Below are 18,138 nucleotides of genomic sequence, written 5' to 3' on the forward strand. Positions count from 1 at the left end.
CGACGTAGCTCGATTAGAAGTTAGTGCAAACTCTCAAAAGTGGGAATTTGTATTTGGTTTCAGTCCGAACCGCAACAGATTACAGTATTGCGTGAATGAAGGTATGAGCAAAGTGACAAGCCATCGACGTGGCGACGGGGCATAGAATGCAAGGGGCGAAGCGGCGAGAAAATTCTTATAGCGAGATCCAATTTCAACCGTCTCTTTGAATTTCTCCCTTAGGGTTTCATTTTGAGATATCAATTTTGACTCAAAGCATCGAAGATTTTATTAAAGAAAATAAGTGAGATCAAATGCTATTTTATCTAATGAATTGAAACACATTGAAAATCTAAAATAATTTAGAGTTTGAGAGCATTTTGACCATTTGAACAGGAAAACGAAGTTGAAATGCAATTGAATTAAAGAAAGGGAACCCTTCTGAAGCCAAGAAAGAGATAAACACTATTGAAAACCTAATATCAAATCTGAACCCAGAAGCCAGAACACAGCTAGACAAGGGAATCACCAACCTGAAGTAAGGTATCGACCGATCAATTAGTCTATCCAGATTATATATATATAATGATCACTAGCAAGAGTCATTAATGGCATTCAAAACGTAGATACGCTTTCTGCGTTGAAATATGCCTATCTGTCGATTAAGGTCGAGCCTATCTTACTCCTCTCTCTAACTCTAACAATGATCTCTATCTCGCTATAGCTAGATCCCACTTCGCTCCTTCCTTTAGTTTAGGTCGATCCCTCGAAGACTTTGATTCTGAACTCGCTCCTTTGGTCGGCCGGTCGAGACTCTTTGTTCTCAGCAACTTAACTTAAGGAAAAGTCAGTGAATGGTGAGAAGCGCTCTTTCGCGGGAGAGTCTGAAGTTCATTCCTATAAGTAAGAGTGAGCGGGACTAGAAAGAGTTTCTTTTCCCCGTTCAAGTGAATGGTTCATTACAATGAGTACTCGGGATCAAACCTTTGAGCTTCTGGCTGCGGCACCTTAAGAAAGGAGAGTGAATGTCCGAGTAAGGACTAGTAAATGGAGGGTGATCAATCTCTTTCTTATTTAGTAAGAAAGATTCTTATGCCTTTAAGAAATCAGATTATGAGTTTACCAACTTTATTGAACGTCTGCCTCAGGCATCCTGGCGCCGCGTGTTTGAACACGTGGGACGGTTGAGAGGATTCGTGATGAGGATCTTTCTTCTTGGCCTTTTCCGGTAGTCGATCTGCAGAAGGAGCTATTTGCTCGTTGGTCTTTGCTAGAAAAGTCATGGTAACCTATTGTTTGTTTCATTTGAAACAGTGTAGTGTAGTGTCCATCAAGACTATGCTGGATCAGTCAGTGATCGGGGTAAGTTTCCTATCTATGTGTCATTGAGCCGGTCAGGGATCCCTACTATAATTCCTCCCCACCACCGGAAATGTATTCGCAATCGGGGGGCTCGGGGTGATGTCCGACTATACCTTTCTTTAGTATCTGTAGTATTATTAAGTTGGCTGCGCAGATACGCATTGAGTTCTATTGTGACTGTCCCAACTGATATAGCAGGAGTTAAGGAGTAGTATCCTTATCAAAAGTGCTTTTAGCTCAATAGAACCTCTCTATCTTCCCTGGATCTCACGGGTTCCTTTGAATAAAGGGTTCTCCTGGGTTCCTACCTGGAAGTCCATCCCCAACGATGATGGCCAATTCGCTGGGCGTAAGGCTATACCTAAGATATTGACCAATATGAGATCCTTTGCCTTCGATATTCATGTGATTCATGGTTTTCAAGATGGTGTCTTCTCCCTGGCTGTGGACCTCAAGGACGGCCCTTGGACCGCCGGTATACTACACGGGAGACCTATGGTTCTACGAATCCTTTGTGGGACTGGTATTCGATGAGCTGATCCTTCGAGAGTCTTTTCTTGCGACCAGGACGGTTGGCTTGTTCGAGCTGGTAAGAGACCTATATTTGCTATAGGTATGCATATGCGGCAGCGTCTCTTCTTTCCTGTGCATGATTGGGCGATGCGGGTCTTTCCTGTGCATGATTGGGCGATGCGGGTCTTATCCCGCCTACCCTGTGATGGTACCTTTCGAAGGTCCTATACATCGGCTCTCACAGAAGCCTCCACTGGAGGTTGACTCCTTTGACTTGTCTTCTGCGACTGATCGGTGGCCAGTGCCCGTGATTCACGATGTAATAGCGTGTCTCTTTGGGCCGGCTTCATGCATTGTCAATGGCTCGTTAGCGTTGTGTGTCGGCCCCCCATTGGTTGGGAAGTTCCGAACAATCTGTACGTTTTCAACAGGACAGCCATTAGGCTATTACGGCTCTTGGGTTCAGCCTATCACATCATTATCATTATCATTATATGGTGTGGCTTGGCTGGCAGCATGGTTGGTTGACAGAGGGAGAACCTCCCCTTTAACGGATTATGCTTTGTTGGGTGATGATATCCTCATTGCCCATAAGTGGCTCAAGAGTCTCGTGAGCTTCTTAAGATGACGTTTCAATCTCTGAGGCTAAATCCCTTCAGTCTCAGACGGGAGCGTTAGAGTTTGCTAAACAATTATGGGTAGATCGGGTTCAAGTTAACCTGACTCCAGTGTCTGCCAAGGCACTCTTAGGTGCAACGACATTAATAGGTCTCTGTCAGCTGGCAGAGAAGTATGGTCTTTCGAGAACATCACTGTTCTCTTTAGCGGGTGCTGGGTACCGAGTCCGTGCGCGCCTTCTTTCGCACCATCTTAGTCGACGGTGGAAGCGTCTGAGGGCGGATAAGTCCTTGACGTATCTTCGACTACCTCTCGATTTGTGGCTTAACCCTACCAACCCTTATCTAAAGGGCATCATAGTTGAGAAAGTGCGCAGGGTGTCCCAAGCAATTGGTCTTATCCCCCGATAACGAGAACATCTTCTGGGGAGAGGGAGAACGGGATAACTTAGAGTTTACCCAGCTACTGAACTCGCAACGGTTATGGTTGCGGTGGTTGTTTTGGTATTACCCAGCTACTGAACTCGCAACGGTTATGGTTGCGGTGGTTGTTTTGGTATTTTCACGTTCCCCTTGGTGGCGATCCTAGTTTCGAAGATCTTTTCCGACCTCTGATTTCGGCGCATAGTTGGAAAGGGAGCACCTTTGATAAAGATGTGAAAATGTATGGTGTTCTGTGGAAGTGCTGGGATCTTGGAGAGAATTGGTCTATCGGGACTACTCCAGTTGGTTGGAGAGAGTTGTCGCCCCTACGTGTCAATTTAGAAGAATGCAGAGCCTCTTGGACTCCCGTACGAGTCTGTTGCTTATGCTTAAGTTGGATCCTCTACTGAACCCTAGAGTGAATGGAAAGATCTTTATACGTTTTCTAGAACGACGTAGGTATCCGTTCGGATAGTAGTCAATTGCCCCAAAGGGAAGAACTGAACATTACATTAGTGACGGGGCTCTCGCTCGGCCCGGAATGAACGACTGCTGCCCACGAAGCGGTACAAGAGACAACTACTACTACTAGCGACGTCGACGGGCTATAGCTTGACTTAGAAGGTAAGAGTAAATGGCCTAAAGCCAACAAATACTGCTGATGGGTTTTTAAAGGGGTCAAGGAGACATAAACTCTACTAGAGTAGACCTCGACCAAAACCCATCATAGGTATTTAAGAATAAATGAACTTATTTGTACACGACTTATTTGACCAATTTCTTTATATTTAAATAAATTCAAAAGTTTTGTTTTTATCTGTTCGAGTTCGATTTGCATGTGTTAAGCATAACGCATCTAATTCTCTTAAAATACTGCTGATGGGTAAAGAAAAAACGAATTCAAAGTGCATCAGAGTATTTTACGCGTCGAATTCGAGTATGGATTGTTCACAGCAATCGGATTGCCAGCCGAGCACGGTCATGCACTATGCATTGTGACCTATGGTGCCCAGCCTAATGGGTCCCGCCCCTACTAGACCCATACTTGAATTCAATTCACGAAGGCATACTCATTGAGAATTTCTTCGACTCTTATAACCAGTCGAATTCAAAAAGAAGAAAAAAACAAAAAGTTTTGGGCCTCAAAACCCATCAGCAGTCTTTTAATGAAAACTCAAATATCTTTAAATACCTATGATGGGTTTTTAGGTCAGCAGTATTTTGAATTTAAAAAGTGTTTGATTTTGATTTTGGCTCAATTCAAACTGTATTTTCTTTCTCAAAATATAAGAAATCTACTAGAAATAGTTAAGTATTAAAAGGAAGAATTGAGTTTTTCTAATTTTTCTTCTCTTAGGCAGCTATTGAATTCGCTCGTCCTCTCTTTCCTGTAAAGAACGTGAATCAGTAACTGTTGTTGGTCTTTCTTTAATCGGTGCTTGATAAAGGACTGCTATTGAATCAGCTGTGGCACTTTCATTTGATCTAAGGCCTTCCTTCGCCCTTCAGGTCTTTATCGCGTCTTGCCGGGCGTCAGGAATATATAGATTCTGTAATTGTCAATATAAGAGAGGAAGGTCTCGAGTTATCGCTATGCCCCCAAGCCATCTGATCCAATAGCTGCTTATCTCTCAAAAGAAGTTTCTTGCTTGCAACCGTTGGACAGTTACTGGATTCTATCTCAGGGTTAACGCGCCTTGATTCTTGATTGAAGCAGCTAGACAGTAAGATGAACTTGCAAAGAGAAGAACCTATTCGATAACAGCCGATTTGTTCACATGAAGAATAGACCCTTTGCCATAGACCAATTGCCAGAGATTGGCTAGGATGAGGACAGATATGCTAAAGAGAGGTTAGACCTAGTTGATTCTGAGGAATCGTCTAGAGACGGTAAGCCAAGCGACGAAGAATCACGGTAGAGAGAGTCTTGTCTTGCCCAAGCTAGCAAGCCACTTGGGTGGGAATGGAGCAAAAGAAAGCAAAGCCAGAGCGTAAGGGAAAGCAACTGCTTGGCGTGAGCGGATAAAAAGTGATTCAGTGACCCGGAAGCAGCGTCATTCCCATTTGGTTAGCAGCCATTTGGGAAGATGTTTGAAGTGAACGGAAGGAATGTCAGGGAACAAGGTGCATAGTCATTTAGTAACCTTCGTGTTACCGATTCGTATTTCTGTATAACAGTGTTGGGGTTGTCTCCCGACATGCTTTCTGTATCCATCCATGTAAGAATACTACAAGAAAAAAGCCTAACAACAACGATTTTTCACCGTTGTCGTAGCCTTTTTCGGACTGTTGTTAAAGGCCGTGTTGTTAAAAGGGGTGCCCAAAGACAACAGTTTTTAACCGTTGTCTTTGAAGGCAAAGACAACAGTTTTACAACGGTGAAAAACCGTTGTCTTTTCCTTCAAAGACAACAGTTTTTCACCGTTGTCTTTGAGCGTCTACCTTTAATAACAGGGTCTTCAATAACAGTTTTAAACTATCTACGACAACGGTGAAAAACCGTTGTCTTTTTTAGATAAAAAATAAAAAAATTAATACACAATTTTCCAATATTATAAATCATTCAAAATACTAAATTTCAAAATAAAATTTAATATATAATTTTCTAACATTCAAAAATAATATCTATAACATTCTGAAGAAATTTCATAAGCAACCAACAAAATTTCATAAGCTACCAACAAAATGATAACACTATTAAAACAAAGGTAGAACAATATAACACGAGATTTTCTAATCTGTTTTGACTGTTGAACTTTTGCTCCTAATCTGTTTCAAGGACCGCAGCGATGCTACGGTGCTCTTCATGTATAAGCTCTGCATATATTTAATCTCCTCCAACTCCGGAACCCTCCCACCTGATTGTGCCGGCTTTGGCACTCCATTTTGTCCGTCGCATTCTGCTGAAATTGACAGGTTGTTGCTGGGGAAGAGGTGGTCGAGCATAGCCACACACTCCTTCACGAGTTTGTATAGGAGATCAGTTGTAAAGAATGGCTGCTGCAGCACCTTTTCGATGAAGGGCTGCCTGATAAGTGCTCCTGTTCTCTTGTCATACTTCTTCAGTATTTTCACTAGACCTGAATTCATCACAACAAGAATAATAAACCATCTAAATGAGTGCACAAATTTAAAAAAAAAAAGAACCAGAAGAAAGGACAGAACAGTTAATCAATAACACTCAGATAATTGTAAACTATAATTAGGCTCTGATCATGACTATGCTAACATGAGTTTCCTTGTTAACAAATTGAGAAATAATGGTTTGGAGAAATTAACAAACAAGACAAGTAATATCTAAAACAAATGGGAGAGTTTGATACCTAAATAAAATCAACCTTATTCAGTCAATGTAAAATCAGTTAAACTGCATTGGTAGTAGGCAAATTACATAAAATTTTCTGTTGTGGAAGTTATAATGAGAGTAGATTGATTGTTTCACCAATGACAAGAGAAATATTACTGTGTGATTTGAAGAAGAAATCCAAACATCTATTCTGCTGAATGCTAATTTATCATAACCTAGCAAAACAAATTTACCAAGCTACTCCAACGCCCTTCTTAATCAATCTGATCAATTAGTAAATGCCCTTCTTTTACACTGGATTGTAAAAGAAGAAAGAGGAAGAGATACAATTAGTCAGAGAAGCAAGGGCCACAGGGTCGTCCTCGTATCCAACTGCGTGTTTGCCGCTGAGCTTAGAAGCGAAACAGCCCATCAGACTGACAACCGAGTATGAAGATAAGTCAAGAAGTAGCTCTGTTCAGCTAAGCCAGCTCCTGAGAAATAACACAGAGAACACGATCACACACATGTGATATGATAGTGTCATAGTAAACAAAACGAAATTGTTTTAACTGAACCCACTAAAGTAAAAAAACTGAACCATTCCATATGCAAACACATGATTTAATCATCATATTTATCAACAGTAAAAGAAAATTTAAGATATTATGCAACCTTCAAATTGCAGAAGAAAAAATATCCAAGTGTCAGCTCTTTCAACTTTTTGCCATCGTTCTTCACCTATACCTTCTTATCTCCTATTTTCTGTTTTCTTTGATTAGATAGTGTTGACTGAAGTGATCTGTCTACAATCAATTCTTCAAGACACCTACCAAACTTAGCTATTTTATTTTCCTATATGGATTTTCTTTCTGTCAGATCGTTTGGGCAAATCTTGTGTTTACATGATTCATCTGATGTGTTTTTGCCTCCCCGCAATCGGGCACTTCAATTTGTCAAGCTATTTATTTTCTTAAAGGCATAATTGCACCCACTTCCATAATTTTCTAGCTCCCTCACTATCCAACAGTTTCATATACAGATCTGAAAGTGGCAGTACAATTTTAGGCCAAAAAACCCAAGTTCATATACAGATCTATTCGACTCTCGCCCCAAACATTATATACCAGATACAACCGGCGATCTCAGGATCGCCACGCGATGCCATCACCTCGGATCTAACTCTTGATAATAACAATAGCATTCAAGAAAAAAAAAGAGTAGTAAATACCCCAAAAGATCAGTATTTGAATCTTCGAGTTCGTGTCCAACGCGGACTTCGATCTAAACCTGCTAAACAAAAAATTGATTCCTCCAGAACGAACAAGAAGAAGGAAGCAGATAATTTAAATTTAGATCTAGGGTTCAAACCCCTCTTAACCGGAGATCCACCAATGCAGGGTCGGCGACTCTAGGAGAAGAGAAATCTCCGGATGGACTCCAGTGATCAGTGGAGAAGAGACTTAGCCGGCGGTGGACACTTGGTGCTAGCGCGATCGATTTCCTCGTGGCTTCGGCGTCGGGGAAGAGTTAGGGCTCGGCGACGGCAGCTATGGCGTTGATCGAAGCAAGGCACGACTCAATGAGGCTTCAGCCGGCGTTGAGTAACTCTTGGCTGGTGGTTATGTATGTGGGGAGAAGAAGTATCGTGACGTCGATAGGCGGCGAGGATCAGCGTCTAGTTGGGAAGGAGGGGAAAGGGGAATCGGCAGTGGTGACCTAGCCTCACGCGAACAAAAAAACTCTTTGTTCGTGAGTTATTTTCGTGAAGTTAAAAAAACTATTATTTTTTTGGGATTCAACAACATTCAAAAGACAACAGTTTAATAAAACTGTTGTATATTATCATGTAAGCAACGCTAAAAGACAACAGTTTTTTAAACCGTTGTCTTTGACATACATTAGACAACAGTTTTTTAAAAATCGTTGTCTTTGACAAACATTAGACAACAATTTTTTAAAAACCGTTGTCATTTAAAAAAAATTATGGTAAACAACAACGGTTTTCAATAAAACCGTTGTTAAACGGCAAAAAGACAACAGTTTCTCGAAAAACTGTTGTCTATTAGGTGTGGTTAAATCTAAAATTTCTTGTAGTGGAAAAAGCAATCTCAGAATCTTGAGCCTTGGAATAACCCATCGCATCTCCGCCTGTACTTTCATGATTTCTTTCTTCTTATTAAATAACTCCATGCCTAGTGATGTGCAGCTGTCCTTATGACTTTCTCTCTTAGCTGCAGCCTTCTCAGGTATCAATGTTTTTAGCTTCTTTCTTCTGCCCCTATAGCGATGTCTCAGCGGGGGCAGTTGGTATCTTATATAAGTTTAAGGCCGCTTTTCGAAGTGCTCTCTTTTGAAAAAGAATAAGAGAGGAAAGCTGATAGCAGAGAGTGGAGAAGTTCCATACCTTCGTAGTAGATTGATCGAGTTCAGTCTACTTCTTCTCATCGAGATTGGCTTAGTCTTCAGTGTACTGGGTACAAGATCGAAAAGAATGCATTGGATTCCAATGTAATGTGAGAAAGTGTGCAAGGACCAATCCGGATAAGGATAAAGGGAAGAAGCGGGGGATGAAGAAAAAGATAGGGAATAGATTACCTCAGTCAGTCGGATGATATAGCAAATGTGCCAGGGAAGGATGTGCATTGCCCTTGTCAGAAAAAAAAATGTTTTCTGTTCAAGGGGGGACTTGGACAAACGATCTGGTCCGACCGCATCTAATGCTATCGTTATATAGGATCACGACTGCATGAAGAAACGATCTGTTCATCCAAAAATCAATATCGTAAGAGAAGAAAAAGTGTGAGAGTCAACTATAGTTTTTCCAACACTTTCCTACAGAAAGGGTAATCCTCCTACGGGCGGTGGGTAAGGATTACAGACATTACATACAGGACTCAACGAGAACTGATTTTGGCCAACAACCAACCACACTTTTCCTTTCGTTATCAAAAAATCAGTCTCTCCCCTTTTTGGGGGTAGCGGAGAATGACAAGAATGAAAGAAAGCAAATAATGAAAATGAAATAAAATAAGAATAAGATGTTCAATAAAATAAGAAGAATATGATAGTCTTCTTATTGCCCCTGCTCGGTAGTGGAGTAGCAGGTTTTTTCGGACCTTTTCTAGGATCAGAAGGAACCGCTATCATGCTAAGAGGAAGAAATATACTACTTTTTGTTGGGGGAATGCTGATTTTTGGCTTGATCTTTTTATTTCATCTTTTTTGTATGAAAAAGAAGAAAAGGTCTCGCTTTCTACTTCTATTTTATTATTTATTAATCTTATTCTTAATATCTTTTTATTACTATCAGCTACGAGTCTACCTTCTTTCTTGGTTCGGTCTCTGCCTTAGTGGTCTTTTTTTGGTTTTTTGTGTTTCGGATGGGGAAAGAATTCCCTATTTTGACCCAGAAAACTCCTCATCGGAGGATGAATTCGGTCTCCAAGTCCTGGCGGAGCCTTGGCCAATTGTTCATAATGTGGCCTTAGAATCCTCCATTAGGAATCGAATTTTGACGCTGGAAAACCAGCATTGCATTTTTCTCCTGGATAAGGATAGGGGGGCCTATTGGGCAGAGATTAAGGAAGCACTGGATCAAGCTTCGTCCCAAAGAGAGTATAACCGATTACTTGAATTCGAAAACCGGGATCTCCAGATCCGGGAGCAGAAACACTCATGTTATTCTTCTTTTCTTTTTATACTTACTAACGAGCCGGGCTTGGCCGAAAAAGCCCCCTAGAACCCCGAGCAAATGTTCATCAACTTTATGGATGCGAAACGGACGGAACTTGACGAGCAGGGCGGCGATGTATTAGTGAGGGACCGCCGCGAGCTCCGTTTTTTGGCTCTACTAGGGGGACGATCTACGCCGACATGGCCCGAACTCTGAATATATTAAAACAAGACTCTCCGAATGAAAATAACCATCTTTCTCTTTCTGTTGTCAAAGTTTCCCGATGCTTTTTCTCTTTTGTATTATAGACGGGGTCCACCATGTAGGGATTCAGTAGTATTCCGATCGATCGTCAGTCTCATAAAGCTCTATAAAGTGGAGGCGGGCTAGTCCCCGAAAATGCCCGTTCCTTTGTCTTGTCGTTGGGGATCAAAATCTGACTTGCTCGTGGTTTGGGGTTTTGACTTACCTTTCTGTCTATGAAAGAAATGAGGTAGTGTAGTTGGCAAGGCCGGCTTCGGGCAACTAGGTGGTGAGGAACCAGAGCCTGCAGCAGTAGTAGATCCTACAGAGCCGGTTTAAGCATCACTAGAAGAAGCAGTTGATTCGGTTGAAACATGTGATCCGGTCTAGTGACTGTAGTCTTACCGCTCCGTGGGCTTTTCGTACCTCTATTTCCGTTTCGTACTCTCGTCGGTTGATTCAAAGGTTTGCTTGAATAGTCTGCCCATTCGCTCATGGCTCGTTCCGTGCTTATGCACTCTACTCGCTTTTTCCACAACTCGTTCATAAACAAGGGATTCGTCTCATTACTTGAATTTCACTCACATAAGGATTCGTCAAGCTCGTGATGATTTGCATGGAGTAATTCGTAACGGAATGGAAATTTAAAAAAAACACTTTTTAACGCAAGAAAAGTGCCTGGATGTTTATATCTCAAGGTGACTAATTTTTTCTCTTTAGGCCTAGTTGCCTGGATTTGACTTCTTGAAAACATCACAATTTCATTTAAGGAATTTCAAGAATTGAACTAAAGAAGCAAAGAGACAGAAGCCAACCAAGAAGCCTAACTGAAAATGACAACTAGAGCACTACCCTGAAAGCCTGCCAATGAGACCCTTCCCCTCGCGCTTATGTAAAGGGAAGCACTTCGTCTCACTACACTTGAAGTACCTTTAGGAAGGGGTGTTTCATTTAAGTTAAAAAAGTGCAATCCAGAATTCTACCGAAGAGCCTATTCCTATAAGGTCGTTTGTCCCCATGGTTTCTAAAGTTGGATGCATTGAATTTCCTTGTTGCATAAGGTAAGCAACATGATCCCTGGCTTGGATAGCTGAGGGTTGGTATCCGTACTACGGCCATATCTTGTTGCTTGATTGGGAATTGGACTCTAGTTCGCAACCGAGAGAAGCAAGGAAGACCGAAAGGGGAGAGCGAGGTCCAATGATCCTGTTTTCAAACCGAATGAAAGCAACACCTTACTAAAGAAAGAAGTTAGGAACCCAATCAAAGGAGTTTTTTCGCACAATCAGAGGAATGGAATCACCGACTGATGTGACGATGATCGGAACTGCTTCTACAGGTACGAACTGTCTTATTGCGTTGGAGAACTTCCTGCTTGGGAGCGGCTGCTCTCGTACCACCTACAGGTACAGACAACTACCGGTAGATGAGCGCTTGAGTTCTATTCTGAAGTTTCATTCTGTTCCGTCAGGGGCTGTTTCAACAGCAATAGCAGGAATATTAATCGAATCACCGGCAATGCTAGAAGCAGCCGAAGTCGTTGCATTAGTGGCATGAGTAATCTCAACTGGAGCAGGGAAACTAGAAGGAAGTGGTGATAAAACTGCCATAGTAGGAGCTGCCGGCGGAGGAGTCACAGGGGTGACACGCTCCTCAGTACGCACCACAGGGATGAAAACCATATCATCATAAGAAGTGCCATTAGTAGAACCTGGAGACTGGATAGTAGCAAACGGAAATGATAATTCATCAAAGATGACATGCCTGGAGATGAAAACACGGCCTGAAGAGGGATCGACCCCTTCCTCTTTCTACATCCTTTTGGATGTCCGGCGGAGTCGTCTCCATGAGTTGGAGTTGCTCGGCAGGGGTGCTCGTCCTTACCTTAGTAGCGCTCTTTGGACTAGCATCAGCGGCTATATCACGGATTTCATCCAATGAGTAGCGCTCTTTGGACTAGCATCAGCGGCTATATCACGGATTTCATCCAATTCAAACTCGCCCCACACAAGGGGTTGCCCGTCCTGCTTGAGAAGGTACCTACAAATGGACGCCCAGTTTCTATGAAATTGAACATCCAGCGTGCGTCCCTCCCATTCATGGAAGACCCGCCTTATTCTCTTCGTTGCTGTGTTTTTTGAGGCATCCCGGTTAAGGATGCCCGCGTGAAGGTTGTAGCCGCTTTCGGAATGGCTTTCCTTCGCAACAAGAATGGCGCGGCAGTCGAACAGTTCCTTAAGCCGGTCCCTCACCCACTCAGGATTTGCGGTTGGTCTGCCCTCCGCGTGACTGAGTGTTTAAAGTATATACTCTCGGAGAGTAGACACTTTCTTTTTAGTCATGGCGATCGTGTGGCATCTAGTCAACTTCACGGCTGGATTCGGGAACGCTTAATAATAGATCTCTCTGAACTTTTTATCAAGATGAGGTGATCGTAACACAGTATATAAGACTCGTGATTCAGGCAATCCAATCTTGCGCTTTACACACGGAAGATTGGATTAAGTCGACCTATGCTTTCAATACTTACCCTGACCCAGCCACCAGCCACTTAGCTCTAGCTTCGGCCGATCCTTCGTCATATGCTTAGTCAAAACCACTCTTGCTACGATGCGACTTTTGGAGAGAGTCCCTTTTTTTCGGGATAGGCAGGATATCTTGGTTTGGGAAAAGAGGTTCAAAAGAGGAATGAATGCTCCTCCATCTGTGGTTATTGCTTTGGGATCCTATAATTAATCGCTACTAACTAGAAGAAGTTCCTGGGCTAAGAACACATATGCAATAAAAACAAATTAATTTGCAACTAAGTCTAAAGATTTTTCAATTTTAAAAAAAATGTGTACCTCCCCCTAGACTTAACATACTTGTACCTCCCCCTAGACTTAACATACTTCTCCCCCTTTGATCACATAAGAAAAATGGGGTTCCTTTTAACAAGTCTAAGGTAAATTCTGTTAGTTAGAGCCCTAGAGCCAATCATTTGATGATTGTATGGACTCATTGTATCATATTCTTGTATATTAATAAAGGTATTTGTTTGGTTATTATACTTATTTGTATTAGTGCCAAATAGACTAAGTATAATAGTGTCCTTGAGTAGAAGGTTCATACCTATATCAATCGATTAGTTGAATCGATAGTGAGATGATTTAGGGTACACTACTCTAAATCATTCCTAGTCGAGTATTAACATTCAGGGACAATGTTAATACAATAAGACTAGCATGTAGGTCAGCTCGATGACTTGATTTCACAAGTCATGGATATAGAGATATCAAGCTGACACATGGGTATGCATTAGAGAATGTATACTAATGACCCGCCATGAGAAAGTATCATGGATTATTATATGAGTGTCATATACTTTCTCATGTGGCTATTAGTATGACTATTAGTCCTTTGACCTGAAGTCACCATGGATCCCTACATAAGGAGTTATGTACTTTGGTTTCGTCAAACGTCACTTGTAACAGGGTGGACTATAAAGGCGATTACTGGGTATGTAACAAATTATGCAGAGGGATGTGAGTGATGTAGATGGGATCTATCCCTCTCATATGACGGGAGCGACATCAATATTCTTGATAGAGTTAGACCACGAAGTGCATGGTCATGCCCAAATGAGTCAACATTAGATGTTGAGCTCATTTGATCGAGTGAGTCTACTTGGAATTCAAGATTTAGATTGATTAGAGGATGACACGGTCTATGCCTCACATTGATCAATCTAGATGTCTAGGATAGAAGGACAATGTCACATATTGTGAGGAGTCACAATTAGTAGTCACAAGGTGATGTTGGATCTCAACATTCTTGTAACTTGGGTAGTAATGATGTGTTGCAAGATACCGCTTATTACTTATGCTCCTAAATGAGTTTAGGGGCATTGCCAATGTTACAAGAACCTATAGGGTCACACACTTAGGACATTTAGATGGAGATTTGGTTCATATGATGAACCAAGAAAATTAGATTCATTTGATGAATCAAATTGGATTAAGAGTAATGCAAATTGGGCTAATTGAGTTAGACTCAAGTTGATTCATGTATTTAATGAGTCTAATTTAGATTATGACTCATTAGATCAATTTAATTTAATGAATTAGATTCATTATATTAAGTTGGCTTGAAGTTAGATTAGATCAACCATGAGAGAGATTGAGTCAAGTTTGACTTGACTCTTTGCCACATCATGAGTGAGGTGGCAAGATGTGGACCAATAGTGTTGTTCCACATCATCTTGCTTTGTCACCTCATGGAGGTTACAAGCCTCCATTGCATTTAATGTGGGTTGGCCATATTAAATGAGTGGAGGTTACTCATTTGCCACATCATTGTGAGGTGTCAAGATGTGGACCAATGGTAATGATCCACATCTTCATGATGTGCCACATCATAGGAGTTACACAACACCTCTTAATGGCCTCCACTTAATTGTAATTAAGTGGAAATGGGGGTTACACAACAAAATGTGGCCGGCCACTTTAGTGAGGGGAATGAAATGAATTTTTTGATTCAAGCCTCATTTACTCCTTTCTTCTTCCTCAAGCTCTCCCTCTCCCTCTCCTCCTTGCTTGGCCGAATCTTACCGAGGTGCTAGCACACCTTTGTGTGAGGTTTTTCTCCACCTACGTGTCCGTGTGGATACTTCTAGAGGACCGACGCTTGACGGTCTAGAGATTCGGCAACTCCTTGGACGAGCGGGAACGCGAAAGGGCACGCAACAAGGGCAAAGCTCTTAATATGTAGATCTAGGAGTAGATCTAAAAGGTTTTTCAAACTCGTACTCGTATTTATCATTCGGTTTTCTTGCACGGATCCGTTGGCCTTGGGTGATTCGGGGTTTCCGCGACGCGAAAAGCGGTTTTCGCGGCCCAGCCACGTGCAAGGCTTGTACGAGTTTGATTTTTGGTTTTATGAAAACTAAAGTTTTTGTAATTTTCTGTAAAATTATGATTTTATAGTTTTTATGGGTAATTTTTCCGTAGAAGCGAAGCACAAGTGTCTCGGCACTTGTAGGCTTCGGCTACCGGAAAGATTTTCCCAAAACGGCTTCGTTTTGCCCCAAATCTGTTTGGGACAGCGGGCTTGGGTGCCATTAGATCGCAAAGGAGCAACTCACGATGGTTAGATCGTGGGTAGGGGTACTGTCCCTAACCCCGCAAGGGGATTTGCTCCGCGATCGCACCCGAAATCGCTAAAAACGAACCCGCCGGGAAGATTTTTCCGAAACGGCAATGTCTCGGCCCAAATCATTTTGGGACAGTGGGTTTAGGCGCTGTTGGATCGCAAAGGAACCCTCGCGATGGTTAGATCGCGAGTAGGGGCGCTGCCCCTGGCCCCGCAAGGGGATCCGTTCCGCGATTGCGCCCGAAACCGCTGGAAATTTTACTCGTAAAAATTGTAAAAATTAATTTTAAAATTAAAAAAAATTATGAAAATATATAATTTTGAATTATATATTAATTTTGTGATAGTCATGGCCCAAAAATCCAATGTGATTGGATTGTGTTGTAATTCATAATACGGCCTGCGTGCCGTTATGTGTTTACAGTGTTGTATTATATTCGCGACCCGCGCGTCGTGCCTTCTCTTATATTCTTGTTGTAAATTAGATTTAGACTCGAATGTAACTCGAGTTTCAAATTGTAATGTACAAATTGGAGCGGTAGAGGGTCCACACGAGACGGAGTTCCGAGGCAGGCACGAGCAACACAAGGTGGTCAAAGGGAGGAGCTTGGAGAAGCTGTTGACCCTAGGATGACCATTCGATCTTCTCATTGGCTTGAGAAGATCGTAGTAGGGCCAGGACTAAATCACAAATAGATTAATTAGTTAATTGCTTATGTATATGATGCATGTTTAATAAGTAATTAATTAATTAGTGCCTTACGATTAGATTAGATCTAAGTCGTGCACATGATGCACCCTTGCGATTAGATTAGATCTAAGTCGTGCACAAGATGCATCCTTTTCGATTAGATTAGATCTCGATCGAACCAACTCTAATGCCTAACCGTGCCGTGATACCTATCACTACCTCGATCACATGTATTGTTGAATCTGCCAAAGCAGAGCAATACATATTATCTTGGTAGGGTACGGAGAGACGATCTTGGTCCCGCCTATCAACGCATGGGTGAATATAAACTCAATTAGATTGAGTATTCCTAGTTGCTCGGTTAGATCGAGTCAACTATAGGCATTCTTCCAACGGTTGGAAAAGATAGGTCAAAATCACATCTATATTAACTCTCGGGCGTATTAGCCAAAGCTAACTCGAGTTTTAATATAAATGCGGATATTGATTTTATAAATAAGAGTTGCATAGAGATGTAATTGGTAATCGTTACCTACCGATCATACTAAGCCTTGGGCGTATTAGCCAAAGCTAACTCAAGGGTTAGTATGATGTGGATCTTGTCCCACAAGAATTATAGTATTCAGTGGGAGCATCATTTAGTTAAAGGTCTAATTAAATGATTTTAAAAGAATATGATATTTATTTATGCAAATTTTCTGTTGTAGATAACCATGACGTCGAATACGAACTCTTTCTACCTGCGTTCTGTCCTTAAGAAGGACAAGCTCAACGGAGCAAATTTCCTGGACTGGTACAGGAACCTGAGAATAGTTCTCACTCAGGAACGTAAACTGTACGTTCTGGAGTAGCCCATTCCGGAGGCTCCTCCTGCCACTGCCACGCGAGCTGACCGGGATGCTTACAAGAAGCATCAAGATGACGCATTAGATGTGTCCTGTCTTATACTCGCAACCATGAACTCTGAGCTTCAGAAGCAACATGAGTTGATGAGCGCTTACGATATGGTTGAACATCTTTGTCACCTATATCAAGGACAAGCAAGGCACTGGAAGAGGAACTCCAAAGAATACCTGGAAGATCTTACGAAGAAGAGAAATAAGATTTCTACTTCAGGTATACATGTTATAGAAGTCAACCTCTCTATTTCTTCATCGTGGGTATTAGATACCGGATGTGCTTCGCACATTTGTACTAATGTACAAGCGCTGAGAAATAGCAGGGCATTGACTAAGGGTGAGATAGACCTACGAGTAGGCAATGGAGCACGAGTTGTTGCTATTGCTGTAGAAACTTATCATCTATCTCTTCCCTCTGGGCTTGTACTAGAATTAGATGATTGTTGTTATGTGCCTTCCTTGACTAAGAACATAATTTCAGTTTCTTGTTTGGACAAGAAAGGATTTTCCTTTATAATAAAGAACAAATGTTGTTCTGTCTATTTAAACGATATGTTCTATTGTAGTGCACCTCTAATAAACGGACTCTATATTCTAGACCTTGAGAGCCCTATCTATAACATAAATACCAAGAGGTTCAAGTCAAATGACATGAACCAAACCTACCTCTGGCACTGTCGCTTAGGTCATATAAATGACAAGCGCTTATCCCAGCTTCATAAGGATGGTATGCTGGACTCATTTGATTTTGAATCATATGAGGTATGCGAGTCATGCCTACGAGGCAAGATGACCAAGACTCCCTTTAGTGGGCACAGCGAGAGAGCAACTGATTTGTTAGGACTCATACATAGTGATGTATGTGGCCCTTTCAATGTCGCTGCTAGAGGCGGTTATAGGTACTTCATCACATTTTCTGATGACTTCAGTAGATACGGTTATGTGTACTTAATGACACATAAGTCCGAATCCTTTGAAAAGTTCAAAGAATTCAAGAATGAAGTACAGAACCAGCTTGGCAAGAGTATTAAGATACTTCGATCCGATCGAGGTGGAGAATACCTTAGCTATGAGTTCCGTGACTATCTAGCTGAGTGTGGGATTCTATCCCAACTCACTCCTCCTGGAACACCACAGTGGAATGGTGTATCCGAACGGAGGAATTGTACCTTATTAGATATGGTACGATCTATGATGAGTCACACAGTTCTTCCGACATACCTTTGGGGCTATGATTTAGACACGGCAGCTTTCATTCTCAACCGAGTTCCATCCAAGGCCGTGATAAAGACACCATATAGGATATGGACTGGGAGAGA

The 18,138-nt window shown here is 41.8% G+C and overlaps 1 protein-coding gene across 1 annotated transcript in view; it reads left to right on the forward strand.

Moving 5' to 3' along the window:
* The first annotated feature begins 12,036 nt into the window (after nt 1-12,036).
* LOC121999406 overlaps nt 12,037-18,138 on the forward strand; it is a 37,417-nt gene continuing 31,315 nt past the window's right edge. Inside the window, exons 1-2 of the mRNA XM_042554092.1 lie at nt 12,037-12,135; nt 12,256-12,401. Coding sequence (XP_042410026.1) covers nt 12,037-12,135; nt 12,256-12,401 — 245 coding nt within the window. The remainder of the gene's footprint in view (nt 12,136-12,255; nt 12,402-18,138) is intronic.

This window comes from Zingiber officinale, chromosome 7A (assembly GCF_018446385.1).
Source record: "Zingiber officinale cultivar Zhangliang chromosome 7A, Zo_v1.1, whole genome shotgun sequence".
In the NCBI taxonomy this organism is placed as follows: Eukaryota; Viridiplantae; Streptophyta; class Magnoliopsida; order Zingiberales; family Zingiberaceae; genus Zingiber; species Zingiber officinale.